A 15,888-nucleotide genomic window follows, 5' to 3' on the forward strand; every position below is an offset into this window, starting at 1 on the left:
GAGGGCATGATATAGGAGGGCCAACACACTGAAGGGGGTGGTATTCAGAAACAAAATACTGGGGAATATGGAAAAAGAGGGGAAGGGGGAAAAATACAAGGGAAGAAAGCACAGAGGGCAATAAAGAATTAGTAATCATAACCTTGAATGTGAATGGGATGAACTCTCCCTTAAAATGTAAGCAAATAGCAGAGTGGATTAAAAACAAGAATCCTACAATAAGCTGCTTACAAGAAACTCATTTGAAGCAGAGAGATACATATAGAGTAAAGGTAAAAGGTTGGAGCAAAATATATTTTGCTTCAGCTTAAGTAAAAAAAGCAGGGGTAGCAATCCTTATCTCAGACAAAGCAGCAGTAAAAATGGAGAGTGTTAAAAGAGATAAGGAAGGAAACTTTATCCTCCTAAAAGGTACCATAGACAATAAAGTCATTTCAATACTGAATATATATGCACCCAGTGGGACAGCACCCAAATTCTTAGAGAAGCTGAAAGAACTAAGGGAAGACATAGACAGTAAAACTCTACTAGTGGGAGACCTCAACCCACTCTCAGATCTAGATAAATCAAATCATAAAATAAACAAGAAAGAAGTTAAGGAGGTCAATAGGTTTTAGAAAAATTAGATATGGTAAACTTATGGAGGAAACTGAATGGGGATAGGAAGGAATATAGCTTTTTCTCTGCAGTACATGGAACTTATACAAAAATTGACCATGTACTAGGACATAAAAAAACATGATCAACTGCAGAAAGGCAGAAATAGTGAATACATCTTTGTCAGATCACAATGCAATAAAAGTCATATGTAATACTGGTCCAAGGAGATACATTGTTTTTATTTTTATTTTTGCAAGGCAGTGGGGTTAAGTGGCTTGCCCAAGGCCACACAGCTAGGTAATTATTAAGTGTCTCAGGCTAGGTTTTAACCCAGGTACTCCTGACTCCCGGGCTGGTGCTTTATCCACTGCCCCACCTAGCTGCCCCTCCAAGGAGATACAGACCCAGAAAAAGATGGAAACTGAATAACCTCATTTTAAAAAATGAGTGGACCAAAAAACAAATTATAGAAAGAAATAACCATTTTATCCTAGATAATGATAATAATAAAACAACATACCAAAACCTATGGGATTCATTCAAAGCAACTCTCAGAGAATATATTATAGCTTTAAATGCTTACATGAATAAATTGAAGAAAGAGGAAATCAATGAACTAAACATGCAACTAAAAAAAATTAGAGAAAGAACAAATCAAAAATTCCCAATTAAATACCAAATTAGAAATTCTAAAAATTAAAGAAATTAATAAAATCAAAAGCAAAAAAACTATTAAATTAATAAATAAAGCCAAAAGTTGGTATTATGAAAAAACCAATAAAATTGATAAACCTCTGGTCAATTTGATTTAAAAAAAGAAAGAAAACCAAATTGCTAGTATCATAAATGAAAAAGGTGAACTCACCACCAATGAGGAGGAAATTAAAGTAATAATTCAAAATTATTTTGCCCAACTCTATGCCAATAAATTTGATAATCTAAGTGAAATGGATGAATATTTACAAAACTATGAGTTGCACAGGTTAAATGAAGAAGAGATTAAATACCTAAACAACCCTATCTCAGAAAAAGAAATTCAAGAAGCCATTATTGAACTTCCTAAAAAAAATCTCCAGGGCCTGATGGATTCACAAAGTGAATTCTACCAAACATTTAAGGAACAATTGGTTCCAATTCTATATAAACTCTTTGGGAAAATAGGGAAAGATGGAACTCTGCCTAACTCTTTCTATGAAACCAATATGGTGCTATTACCTAAACTAGGAAGAGTTAAAACAGAGAAAGAAAATTATAGACCTATTTCCCTGATGAATATAGATGCAAAACTCTTAAATAAAATCTTAGCAAAACGATTACAACAAGTTATCACCAGGATAATAAATTTTGATCAATTAGGATTTATTCCAGAAATGCAGGGTTGGTTCATTAGGAAAACTTAGTATACTCAATTATATCAACAACAAATCTATCAGAAAACATATGATCATATCAATAGATGCTGAAAAAGCTTTTGACAAAATACAGAATCCATTCCTATTAAAAACACTAGAGTGTGTAGGAATAAATGGACTGTTCCTTACAATAATTAGCAGTATCTATCTGAAACCATCAACAAGCATTATATTCAATGGGGATAGGCTAGAGGCATTCCCAATAAGATCAGGGGTGAAACAAGGGTGCCCATTATCACCACTATTATTCAATATTGTATTAGAAATGTTACCACCAGCAATTAGAGAAGAAAAAGAAATTGAAGGAGTGAAAATTGGGAAGGAAGAAACAAAATTCTCACTCTTTACAGATGACAAGATGGTCTACCTAGAGAATCCCAAGAAATCATAGGAAAAAACTACTAGAAACAATTAGCAATTTTAGCAAAGTTGCAGGTTATAAAACAAACCCTCATAAAACCTCAAATTTTCTATATATGTCTAGCAAGATACAGCAGGAAGAGCTGGAAAGAGAAATCCCATTCAAAGTAACCTCAGACAATATAAAATACTTGGGAGTCTATTTGCCAAGACAGACTCAGAATCTTTTTGAAAACAATTATAAAACACTTCTCACACCAATTAAATCAGATTTAAATAACTGGGCAAATATCAACTGCTCATGGATAGGTAGAGCTAATATAATAAAAATGACAATTCTACCAAAACTAAACTATCTGTTTAGTGCCCTACCAATCAAAATTCCAAAAAATTACTTTAATGAGTTAGAAAAAATTGTAAGTAAATACATATGGAGAAATAAAGTCAAGAATTGCCAGGAGCTTAATGAAAAAAAGTGCAAAAGAAGATGGCTTAGCCCTACCTGATCTAAAATTATATTATAAAGCATCAGACATAAAAAATGTTTGGTATTGGCTAAGAAATAGAGTGGTGGACTAGTGGAACAGACTAGGTGTAAAAGCAGGAGTGGATTATAGTAATCTGCTGTTTGATAAACCCAAAGAGTCCAGCCATTGGGATAAAATCTCACTCTTTGATATAAACTGCTGGTATAATTGGAAGTTAGTATGGAAGAAACTTAGATTAGACCAACACCTCACACCCTTTACCAAGATAAGATCCAAATGGTTACAGGACTTAGACATAAAAAAACAATACTATAGGACAAGAGAGCAGTTCTCCTACTCAAGGTAACCTGGAAAAAAGCAGAAAGGCTCTGGTCCCCGGGGTCAGAGGGGTGGCTGCCAGAGGGGTGGCCCACCAGAGTGAAAAAAGTTCAGCTTCCTGGAGGCAGCCTTAGGGCACAGGGAGCCCAGCTCACAGCAGCGGGGGAGTCTCCTGAGCTACACCCGGGGAGCACCAGACACAAATTGGGGGAACAGTGGGGGGGGGAGGCATGGGGGGGCCTCTGTCAGAGGAGCACAGCCCTCAAGGCACACAGGGAGCAGCCCAGATCCAGGAACAGAAGCAGGCAGAGCCTGTAAGCAGGAGCCCCCAGGGCATGAGCCCATCAAACCTAGGGAGGGGAGTGAAGAGAGACTGCCCAGATCAGGACTCTGGGGCTCTGACCACATTCAGATCCTGATCGCAGTCTAGCCCCCCCCCCCAATAGAACAGCAGGGCCCCACCACCACCTCAGCCCTGTGGCAGAGGGGAGCACATGTGGTCATTCACAGACCAGGAGGGAGGACAGCCTCACACAGAGATCCTTGTGGGAGTGTCCCAAAAGCTCAGGAAGCACCCCAAAACTAGGCTCAGGCTGGGAAAATGAGCAAGCAGAGAAACAAAAGGAAGACCATTGAGAAATATTTTGCATATGATTCCAAGAAGGATCAAAATACTCAGTCTGAAGATGAGGAAGCACAAACTCCTGCATCTAAAGACTCCAAGAAAAAACAGAAATTGGGCTCAGGCTATAACAGAACTCAAAAAAGACTTTGAAAATCAAAGAGGGAGTTAGAAGAAAAACTGTGAAAAGAAAGGAGAGAGATGCAGGAAAAACATGAAAATGAAGTCAGCAGCCTAGTCAAGGAAATCAAAAAAAAAAAAATGCTGAAGGAAATAGCATGCTAAAAACCAGCTTAGGTCAAATGGATAAAACAGTTCAAAAAGTTATGGAGGAGAAAAATGCTTTAAAAAGCAAAATTGGCCAGATGGAAAGAGATACGAAAACTCTGAAGAGAACAAATCCTTCAAAGAATGGAACTCAGGGAGACTGATGAATTTACGAGAAACCAGGATTCATTACTTCAAAACCCAAAAAATGAAAAATTAGAAGAAAATATGAAACATCTCATTGAAAAAACAACTGATATGGAAAACAGACTTAGGAAAGATAATTTAAAAATTATTGGAATACCTGGAAGTCATGATCAGGAAAAGAGCCTTGACATCATTTTCAAAGAATTACTACAGGAAAATTGCCCTGATATTCTAGAAGCAGAGAGCAAAATAGAAATGGAGAGAATCCACCGATCCCCCCATGAAAGAGATCCCAAAAAACCAACACCTAGGAATATTATAGCCAAGTTCCAGAACTCCCAAGTCAAAGAGAAAATATTACAAGCAGCCAGAAGGACACAGTTCAAATATCTTGGAGCTGCAGTCAGGATCACACAGGACTTAGCAGCAACTACATTGGAAGCTCATAGGGCTTGGAATACCATATACTGGAAGGCAAAAGAGCTTAGAATGCAACCAAGAATCAACTACCCAGCAAGGCTGAATGTCCTCTTCCAGGGAAAAAGATGGGCTTTCAATGAACCAGGGGAATTTCAAACTTTCCGGTTGGAATGGCCAGAGCTGAACAGAAGGTTTGATCTTCAGATACAGGACTCAGGTGAAGCATAGAGATTGGAGAAGGGGAAAATATGAGGGACTTAATGATGATGAACTTCATGTATACCTGCATAGAAAAATGATACTGATAATACTCATATGAACCTTCTCAGTTAATAGAGCAGGTAGAGGGAGCTTTTATAGTTGAAGCACAGGAGAAAGCTGAATTCAAAGATAAAATATGGTGTAAAAATGGAGTCAATAGAAAAAAAAAGGGAAATGTAATGGGAGAAAGAAAAAGGACAGGGGGAATAGGCCAAGATATCTTATATTAAGTATTTTATTACAATGAGATATTGCAATGATATGGAAGGGGGGAATGAGGGAATCTTCGCTCTCATCAGAGGTGGCTAGGAGAGGAAACAACATATATACTCAATGGGGTATAGGCATCTGGAGTAAGAAGGGGGGGGACAGGGGGAAGGGTGGGATGTGAGTGATGGATGAGAGGATGGACCATGGTGGGAGAGTGATCAGATATAACACATTTTCCTTTTTACTTCTACAAAAGGGGCTGGTAATGGATGGCCTGTCCAGGACCATAGGGCCAGATGGATGCTCAGCCTAAGGGGTGGTAAGGGGGGCTCGGGGCCTCTTGGCCCCAGGACCAGGGATCTGTCTGCTGCGCCATTCAGCTGCCCTACAGCAGGGTTAGAGTGAAAGGAGAGAGAAAATATTTTACATGGTAGTGGAGAAATACGAAAGGAGGGAATTGCGATCAGCAATGGCAACAGTGGAAAAATAGGGAAGTAACTTTTGCCATGGACTTACCATAAAGAATGTGATCCACCTCCGACAGAGCTGTTGGTGTTGAAACACAGAATGAAGCACATTTTTTATTATCATTATTATTTGGGGGGGTGCACCTTAAACAGGGCTGGGTGGCCTGCCTGGGGCCGCATAGCAGGGTGATCTTTGGGTGTCTGAGGCCGGATTCAGACCCAGGTGCTCCTGGCTCAAGGGCAAATGCTTTGTCTGCCACCCAGCCACCCCTACTATTATTACTATTATTTTATTTTGGGTCTTTTTTTCTTTTTTTTGGTTTTTGCAGGGCATTGGGTTTGGGGTGGCTTGCATGTCACACGGCTGGGTGACTGTTGGATGTATGGGGCCAGATATGGGCTCAGGTGCTCCTGGTTCCAGGGCTGGGGCTCCATCCATTGTGTCACCTGGCCATACCTACAATTATTACTATTTTTTTTAATTTTACTTTTTTTTCTCTCCCCTTTATCGCTCAAGTGAGTCTATATTTTGTGGGGGGAGGGGTATTCTGTTTATTCTTAAACAAGAATATTTTATTAATGTATAAAAAAAGTTTGTACAAGAAGAGAATAAATAAAAATAAAAAAATACTAAGAAGAGGGGCGGCTAGGTGGCATAGTGGATGGAGCACTGGCCCTGGAGTCAGGAGTACCTGAGTTCAAATCTTGTCTCAAACAACTAATAATTACGTAGCTGTGTGGCCTTGGGCAAGCCACTTAACCCTATTGCCTAACAAAAACCTAAAAAAAAAAAAATACTAAGAAATTCAGAGAAATGTGAGATTTTGAATGAACTAATATAATGCAAAATTAGCAATACCCAAAAAGTACAATGAAAGTAAACCAGAGGTTCTTAATTTTTGTATTATGAAACCTTTTCTCAGTCTGGTGAAGTCTACAAACACCTTTCTTGGAATGTTTTTAAATGTTTAAAAATAAAATATAAAGTTAACTAGTTAAAAAAAAACAATACTATAAGCAAATTAGAAGATCAAGGACTAGTTTACCTGTCAGATCTATGGAAAGGGAAGCAGTTTATGACTAAGGAAGAGATGGAGAACATCACCAAAAACCAATTTGATGATTTTGATTACATTAAATTAAAAAGCTTTTACACAGATAAAACCACTGTAACCTAGATCAAAAGAAATGTAGTAAATTCGGAAACAATCTTTACAACTAATGATTCTGACAAAGGACTCATTTCTAAAATATACAGAGAACTGAGTCATTTTTAAAACAAAAAGCCATTCCCCAATTGACAAATGGTCAAAGGATATGCAAAGGCAATTTACAGATGAGATCAAAGCAATTCATAGCCATATGAAAAAATGCTCTAAATCATTAATTGTTAGAGAAATGCAAATTAAAGCTTCTCTGAGGTACCACCTCACACCTCTCAAATTGGCCAGTATGACCAGAAAGGATAATGATCATTGTTGGAAGGGTTGTGGGAAATCTGGGACACCATCACACTGTTGGTGGAGCTGTGAACTCATCCAACCCTTCTGGATAGCTATTTGGAACTACGCCCAAAGGGCAACAAAAATGTGCACACCCTTTGACCCAGCAATACTACTACTGTGTCTATATCCTGAAGAGATGAAAGGGTAAAAACATTACTTGTACAAAAATATTTATAGCAGCTCTGTTTGTGGTGGCAAAGATTGGAAATCAAATGGAATAGCTTAGCAAACTGTGGTATATGTATGTCATGGAATACTATTGTTCTATTAGAAACCAGGAGAGACGAGATTTCAGGGAAGCCCGGAGGGATTTGCATGAACTGATGCTGAGTGAGGTGAGCAGAACCAGAGAAACACTATACCCTAACAGCAACATGGGAGTGATGACCAACCTTGAAGGACTTGCTCATTCCATCAGTGCAACAATAGGGAGCAATTTTGGGCTGTCTGCAAAGGAAGAGTGCCATCTGTTTCCAGTTAAGGAGCTGTGGAGTTTGAGCAAAGTTCAAGGACTATTCCCTTTAATTTAGAAAAAAACAGATATCTTATTGTCCGATCTTAATACCTCTTAGAATTCTTGTCTCTTCTCTAACAATATGATTTCTCTCTCATGACACCCAATTTGGATCAAGGTATAACATGGAAACAAAGACTGACAGATTACTTTCCATGGGGGTGGGGGTGGGGGAGGGAAGTAAGATTGGGGGGAAAATTGTAAAACTCAAATAATATCTTTAATAAAAAATAAAAATAAATAAAAAATAAAAAAGAATTATGGATCAATTCAGGTTATAGTCAGTGGACTGACTTCAAGAACCCTTTCAATTTTTGGATTTTTATTAGTCATTTTGGAATCTCTCTAAGACATATCTAATTAATATCAGTATACTTAGCCAAGAGAAACAATATGCTTCACAAATTTGCATGTCATCCCTGTGCAGGGGCCATGCTAATCTTCTCTGTATTGTTCCAGTTTTAGTATATGTGCTGCCGAAGTGAGCACCAAGAGAAACAATATGGAGAAGTGGACATAGAATTTGCCTCGGAATCAAGGAGATTAGATTATATTCATGTTCTTTGATCTTACCACCTTTAAGTAGATGAAATTCTTAGTATGTACTGGGGTTATGATTCAACCTTAAAAATCTCCTTTAGGGGCGGCTAGGTGGTGCAGTGGATAAAGCACTGGCCCTGGAGTCAGTAGTACCTGAGTTCAAATCTGGCCTCAGACACATAATAATTACCTAGCTGTGTGGCCTTGGGCAAGCCATTTAACCCCACTACCTTGCAAAATCATTAAAAAAAAAAAAAAAAAAGTAAACCACTGGCAGGAATAGATGAGGTGCAATAGCAGGAAACGATTATATTAATCTGTTGTTTGAAAAACCTACCATCCAGCTATTGGGATAAAAACTCTCTCTTTGATAAAAACTGCTGGGATAATTGGTAGTATGGAAGAAACTTAGATTAGACCAACACCTCACACCCTTTACCAAGATAAGATCCTAATGGATACAGGATTCAGACATAAAAAACAATACTATAAGCAAACTAGAAGATCAAGGACTAGTCTACCTGTCAGATCTACGGAAAGGGGAACAGTTTATGACTAAGGAAGAGTTGGAGAACATCATTAAAAACAAACTAGAGGATTTCAATTACATTAAATTGAGTTTTTGCACAGACAACACCACTGTAACCAAGATCAAAAGAATTGCAGTAAATTGGGAAACAATATTTACAACTAATGTTTCTGACTCATTTCTAAAATATACAAAGAATGGAGTCAAATTTTTTTTTAAAAAAAAAAGGCCATTCCCCAATTGACAAATGGTCAAAGGATACGCAAAGGCAATTTACAGATGAAGAGATCAAAGCAATCCATAGTCATATGAAAAATTGTTCTAAATCATTACTTATTAGAGAAATGCAAATTAAAGCTTCTCTGAGCTACCACCTCACACCTCTCAGACTGGCCAATATGACCAGAAAGGATAATGATCATTGTTGGAAGGGTTGTGGGAAATCTGGGACATCCAACATTTCTGGAGAGAAATCTGGAACTACACCCAAAGGGCAACCGAAATGTGCATACCCTTTGATCCAGCAATACCACTACTGGGTCTATACCCTGAAGAGATGATGAAAAAGGGTAAAAACATCACTTGTAGGGGTGGCTAGGTGGCACAGTAAGCACAGGCCTTGGTAGTCAAGAGTACCCGAGTTCAAATCCCGTCTCAAACACTTAATAATTACCTAGCTGTGTGGCCTTGGGCAAGCCACTTAACCCCATTTGCCTTTCAAAAACCTAAAAAAACAAAACAAAAAAAAATCACTTGTACAAAAATATTCATAGCAGCCCTGTTTGTGGTGGCAAAGAATTGGAAATGAAGTAAATGTCCTTCAATTGGGGAATGGCTTAGTAAACTGTGGTATATGTATGTCATGGAACACTATTGTTCTATTAGAAACCTGGAGGGACAGGAATTCAGGGAAGCCTGGAGGGATTTGCATGACCTGATGCTGAGTGAGATGAACAGAACCAGAAAACACTATATACCCTAAGAGCAACATGGGGGCGACGAAAAACTTGATGGACTTGCTCATTCCATCAGTGCAACAATCAGGGACAATTTGGAGCTCTCTGCAATGGAGAATACCACCAGTATCTGTGGAGTTTGAACAAAGACCAAGAACTATTACCTTTAACTTGGGAAAAAACTGATATTTTATTGTCTAATCTTGCTATCTCATATTTTATTTTTCTTCTTTAAGTATATAATTTCTCTCTCATCACATTCAGTTTGTATCAGTGTATACCATGGAAACATGTAAAGACTGACAAATTGACTTCTGTGAAGTGTTGGGGGAGGGAAGTAAGATTGGGGGGGAAATTGTAAAACAAAAAACAAAATCTTTTAAAAAAAGTAAACCACTGGCAAAAAGAGAAACAATAAAATTTGAGAGAGAGAGAGAGAGAGAGAGAGAGAGAGAGAGATTGGTCACAGCACAGTCCAGACTGCAACAGAGTAAATGGGTCAGGGGCAGTGGCAGTTTCCAGACCTCTTAGCCCTGGGATTGTGAAGGACAACTTGGAAGGTCAGCTCTGCTGCAAAGGGTCAGACTGGAACAGAGTCCAGGGCAGGCCTCTGCTGCAGAGATGTAACCCAGGAGACCAGGAGCAGACCCAGGGGATCTAATCAGCAGGGGCACCCTTGTTTTCCCCCTGATGTTACTGGGAATGTTTCTAGCTTATCCCCATTAGATATAAAGCTTATTGATGGATTTAGACAGTTAAGGAAACATTCCATTTATTCCTATGCTCTCTAGGGGTTTTAGTAGAATGCATGCTGTATTTTGTCAGCAGCTTTTCCAGTAATTATTGTGATAATCAATGATTTCTGTTAGGCTTGTTATTGATATGGTCAAATATGCTGAGAGTTTTCCCAATATCAACCCAACCCTACATTTCTGGCATAAATCCTGCTTAATATTTTCTTTCACTGTTTTTTTGACTCTTCTTGGTTTTGGTATCAGCACCATATTGGTATCATAGAAGGAATCTGGGAGACATTGAATGAGTTTTTACACTAGGAAAAGTACTTAAAACAAGGTTAAAAAGAAGGTATAAGTTGGAACACAATTTTCAGAACTAGTATTTCTGACAAAGGATTCATTTCTAAAATATATATAGAGAACTGAGTCAAATGTATTAAAAAAAAAAACCCAAATCATTCCCCAATTGAGAAAAGATAAAAAGATACACAAAGGTATTTCTCAGATGAAAAAATCAAAATCATCTAATTTTATGAAAATCAAACCATATACTCTTCTGAATAATTGCTTTACTGATTAGAAACATGCAAATGCAAGCATCTATGGGGTACCACTTCTCCTCTCAAATTAGCCAATGTGCAGAGAAAGGAAAATGATCAATGTTGGAGAGGATGTGGAAAAACTGGGATACCAATGCATTGTTGGTGGAGCTGTGAACTGATCCAACCTTTCTGTAGAGCAAATGGGAATTCTGCCCAATTAAAATTTACATAGCTTTGAGCCAGCAATACCACTATTGGGTCTATATCCTGAAGAGATCAATAAAAAGGGTAAAAATGCCACATGGACAAAAATATTCAGAGCAGCTCTAAGAACTGGAAATTGAGTGGATGCTCATCAGTTGTGGAATGGACAAAAAAATTGTGGTATATGTATACGATGGAATGGTATTGTTCTCAAAGAAATCACGAAGTGATGGATATTCAGAAAAGTCTGGAAATACTTGTATGGATTGATGCTGAATGAGAAGAACAGAACCGCAACATAAATCACACTTATGACAACATGGGGTCATGATCAATCATGATAGACCTGTTCATTTCTGCAGCCAATAATGCAAGACAATTTATTTAGAAAATCAAAAGAATAAATTTTTTTTAAAAAAGAAAAGAAATGCATTGAACAGAATTGATATCATTTGGCAGTTTTGCTTGTTTACAGTCTATAACACTATTTTGATATATAGTAAGAAGGTGCCTCTGAATAAAAGACTTTCCACATCAGTGACATTCTTAATGTTTCACTGTATTGTGGATTCTCAGATGTACAGTAAGATTGGCCATCTGAGTAAAAGCTTTTCCACATTGATTACGTTCAAAAGGTTTTGCTCCAGTATGGATTCTCTGATGTTTAGTAAGACAGTGCTTCCATGTAAAAGCTTTTCCACAATGATTACATACATAAAGTTTCTCTCCAGTGTGAATTCTCTGATGAACAGTAAGTCCTTTTTTCCATATAAAAAGCTTTTACACATTAATTACATTCATAAGATTTCTCTCCAGTATGTATTCTCTAATGTGCAGGAAGACTGCACTTCCACATAAAAGTCTTTCCACATTAATTACATTCATACAGTCTTCTCTCTGGGGTGGATTCTCTGATGTTCATTAAGACGGTACTTCTGTGTAAAAGTCTTTCCACACTGATCACATTCGTAAGGTTTCTCTCCAGTGTGGAAATTCTGATGCCTAGAAAGATGCTTTTTCTGGGTATAAGCCTTTCCACATTGATTACATTCAAAAGGTTTTTCTCCAGTGTGGATTCTCTGATGTGCAGTAAGACTGAACTTCCTTGTAAAAGTTTTTCCACATTGATTACATTCATACAGTTTCTCTCCAGTGTGGATTCTCTGATGTAAAGTAAGACAGTACTTCTGTGTAAACGTCTTTCCACATTGGTTACATTCATAAGGTTTCTCGCCAGTGTGGATTCTCTGATGTTCAGTAAGACGGTACTTCTGTATAAAAGTCTTTCCACATTGATTACATTCATAAGGTTTCTCTCCAGTGTGGATTCTCTGATGTTCAGTAAGATGGTACTTCTGTGTAAAAGTCTTTCCACATTGACTACATTCATAAGGTTTCTCTCCAGTGTGGATTCTCTGATGTTCAGTAAGATGGTACTTCCGTGTAAAAGTCTTTCCACAATGATTGCAGTCATAAAGGTTTTCTCCTGTGTGGCTTCTCTCATGAGTAGTAAGACTGAGCTTACACTTAAAAGCCTTACCACATTGATTACATTCATAAGGTTTCTCTCCAGTGTGGATTCTCTGATGTTGAGTAAGACTGCACTTCCTTGTAAAAACTTTTCCACAATGATTACATTCATAAAGTTTCTCTCCAGTGTGGATTCTCTGATGATCAGTAAGACTTCGCTTCCATGAAAAAGATTTTGAACAATGATTACATTCATAAAGTTTCTCTCCAGTGTGGTTTCTCTCATGTGTAGTAAGACTGAGTTTATATTTAAAGGCCTTTCCACACTGATTACATTCATAAAGTTTCTCTCCAGTGTGAATTCTCTGATGTTCAGTAAGACTGTACTTCCATGTAAAAGCTTTTCCACAGTGATTACATTCATAAAATTTCTCTTGATTGTGAATACTCTGATGTGCAGTAAGTCTGCTTTTTGATATAAAAGCCTTTCTACATTGATTACATTCATAAGGTTTGTCTCCCGTGTGCAATCTCTGGTGAATATTAAGATGCACTTTCTGAGTGAAAGTCTTTCCACACTGATTGCATTCATAAGGTTTCTCTCCAGTGTGTAATCTTTGATGAATATTAAGATGCACTTTCTTAGTGAAAGTCTTTCCACACTGATTGCATTTATAAGTTTTCAATCCAGGATGGACTCTCTGATGTGCAGTAAGGCTAACCTTCCCTATAAAAGATTTTCCACAGAGCTTACATTCATATGGTTTCTCTCTGGTTTGAATTTTCTCATGTGGAGCACAGAATTCCCTCCTGGTGAAGTCACAGGGACTGTCATTTATGACTCCTTGCTTCTGAGTTTCTTCCACAGAAAGGTTCAGCTTTCCAGTTGTCTCCTTCATCTCAAATCTGATAATTTCCTCTAAAAGAAACAAATATACTCAGACACTTCACGCACATTTATATTTCTATCCTCTTCCCACAATTGGTAGAACTCATTTACTTTTTATTTCCCTAGGTAAAGAAAAAACATACTTCAGCCTTGCCTGGGAAGAATCAATTAATTTTTGATGTCTGTAACTCATATCCAAAGACTTATTTAATTTATGAAGCATTGCAAACACATGCTCAGTGGTTACTGACAATAAACAGGTGATGCTGGCAGGGCCAGCATTCTCATGGCATTCAAACTTGGCCATGAGTTCAGAATGGCCTCTTAACTTGAGGACACAAGCCCTGTGGATGGGCACACTCTGTTCACAGTAATCAACAAATTGAATCCACTTTCAATCTTTCCACTTTCCTTTCATTGTCTGCATTTCCAATACTTTCATTATGGAAACAATGACTCTTGTACAGATACTAAATATTCAAATTATTTCATGATCCACCCTACCTGAATGCATAAAGTAATTTCCCTAGAGATAACTTTTAAATGATTTTTTTTGTTTCAGTATCTGAGATCATGTAGAATGCCAACAACATTTTTATCTTTAACTGAGGTATAAGATGGAATTACCGTTACTTTTTTCTTATTTAAGATTTCATACCATCCCTGCTCCCTAAAGTAGAGAATTCAAAAAATACAAAGAATTTCTTAAATATGAAACTATGCATGTCATAGAGCACATTAAATTTATCATTTTTTTAATAAGGATGTTGACAATATGCTTCACAATTAGTCCTCTTCCCATATGGAAGTTCACATCCCATCAAGAATGGAGACAATAGGGGCAGCTAGGTGGTGCAGTGGATAGAGCACCGGCCTTGGAGTCAGGAGTACCTGGGTTCAAATCCAACCTCAGACACTTAACAATTACCTAGCTGTGTGGCCTTTGGCAAGCCACTTAACCCCATTTGTCTTACAAAAAAAAAACCTAAAAAAAAAAGAATTGAGACAATGTCCCAAGGGATTAGTTAAAAACTTGTGGGGGGGGGGGCAGCTAAGTGGTGCAGTGGATAGAGTACTGGCTATGGAGTCAGGAGTACCTGAGTTCAAAGCCAGCCTCAGAAACTTAATAACTGCCTAGCTATGTGACCTTGGGCAAGTCACTTAACCCCATTGCCTAATATAAAAATAAAATTAATAAAAAAACTTGTCAATGGTAAGTGAAGCAGTAAATAACTGTCCAATTGGCCCACACAGACATTTATACACTGGGACAACAAGTGATTGTATATTTGAATCGTTATAGCTGTGATTCTGCAGTGATTCCAAAGTATCATGATCAGGAAGACACGGCTGAAATGCTGGTATTCTCTAATTTGAACTTCTCCACTGTTTATGTTACTTTTATTCTAAATAGAGAATTCTCAATGGAATTGGTTTGGCAAGAGGAGTTAATCATTCAGTGGAGTTTCAGGGAATGGGCAGCCCATTTATCAGTAGAAGCAAAATGAAATTGCATCTGAAAAAGTCCTTTCAAAAGCTGTTTTGAAAATTAAAAAAAAAACAACCCGTGTCTGCAAATGACCTGCAAGGACATGTGTCAAGTTCACCACTGGTCATGAAACAACAGAAAAATCAATCATTTTAAAAATAATTAGCATATACTTTCAGTAGTCTAAAAGTTTAAAAAGGTTGACTTTCCATTCCTCAGAGGGAACATGACAAATATTATATACATTTTTCCATCTCATATATCTGAGCATTTTCACCATATTCTCTTTAAAAACTAGAATGGAACAAATAATGTAATGAATAGGACGCTTTGTATATGAATATTATTGCATCAGTTTAGCTATCTGTAAAATAGTCATGATTATGGTATTAAAATTTAGGATTCTCATAAGGATAAAATGAGAGAAAATTTATTTACACAAATAGGTGATATAAAAGTTCTAGTTAAATGTTTCCATTTTGATGACTTCCTGCCCATTCTGTTGTTCTTAAACTGTTATCCTTTTCCCTTATTATCCCTTATTTCCCATTTCACTACACGAATTTGCATTCCTGAACATTCTCATTTCTGTGTCTGCTCATTTGGATACGAGATTCTGGGCTCCATGACAGCTTGACTCCTACAACTGAACAGGCCATGGAATCCAACTCCCTCATATTGCAGATGAAGAAACTAAAGTCAAAGGTTTAGTGAGAGGCCCAAGAACGTCCTGCTACGAAATAACTGAAAAAAAAATCCTGAAGTGAGACTTCACATGCCCAAAGGTAGCACGGGATTGATTACAACACACAGAAACCTCTTGTAATCAGGGCTCTCATCCAGCTGCCTCCATCTCACTCACTTCCACAGCAGGTCTTCAGGTCTTCTTCCTGCAGCATCCATGGAGCTTCCTTTTGTTCAAAATAAGAGATCACATCTTG

At 37.6% G+C, this 15,888-nt stretch overlaps 1 protein-coding gene and 1 non-coding gene across 2 annotated transcripts in view; both read right to left on the reverse strand.

Annotated features, from left to right (window-relative positions):
- Positions 1–7,973: 7,973 nt before the first annotated feature.
- On the reverse strand, positions 7,974–8,080 carry LOC141503608 (U6 spliceosomal RNA). The gene has a single exon (XR_012472954.1). It is a non-coding gene; the product is annotated as a U6 spliceosomal RNA (small nuclear RNA).
- A 3,711-nt stretch (positions 8,081–11,791) lies between these two features.
- Positions 11,792–15,888, reverse strand: part of LOC141497221 (uncharacterized) — a 42,641-nt gene continuing 38,544 nt past the window's right edge. The window contains 1 exon segment of the mRNA XM_074199869.1: positions 11,792–13,376. Coding sequence (XP_074055970.1) covers positions 11,981–13,376 — 1,396 coding nt within the window. The 3' untranslated portion in view covers positions 11,792–11,980.

Source organism: Macrotis lagotis, chromosome X (genome assembly GCF_037893015.1).
Source record: "Macrotis lagotis isolate mMagLag1 chromosome X, bilby.v1.9.chrom.fasta, whole genome shotgun sequence".
Lineage (NCBI taxonomy): Eukaryota > Metazoa > Chordata > Mammalia > Peramelemorphia > Peramelidae > Macrotis > Macrotis lagotis.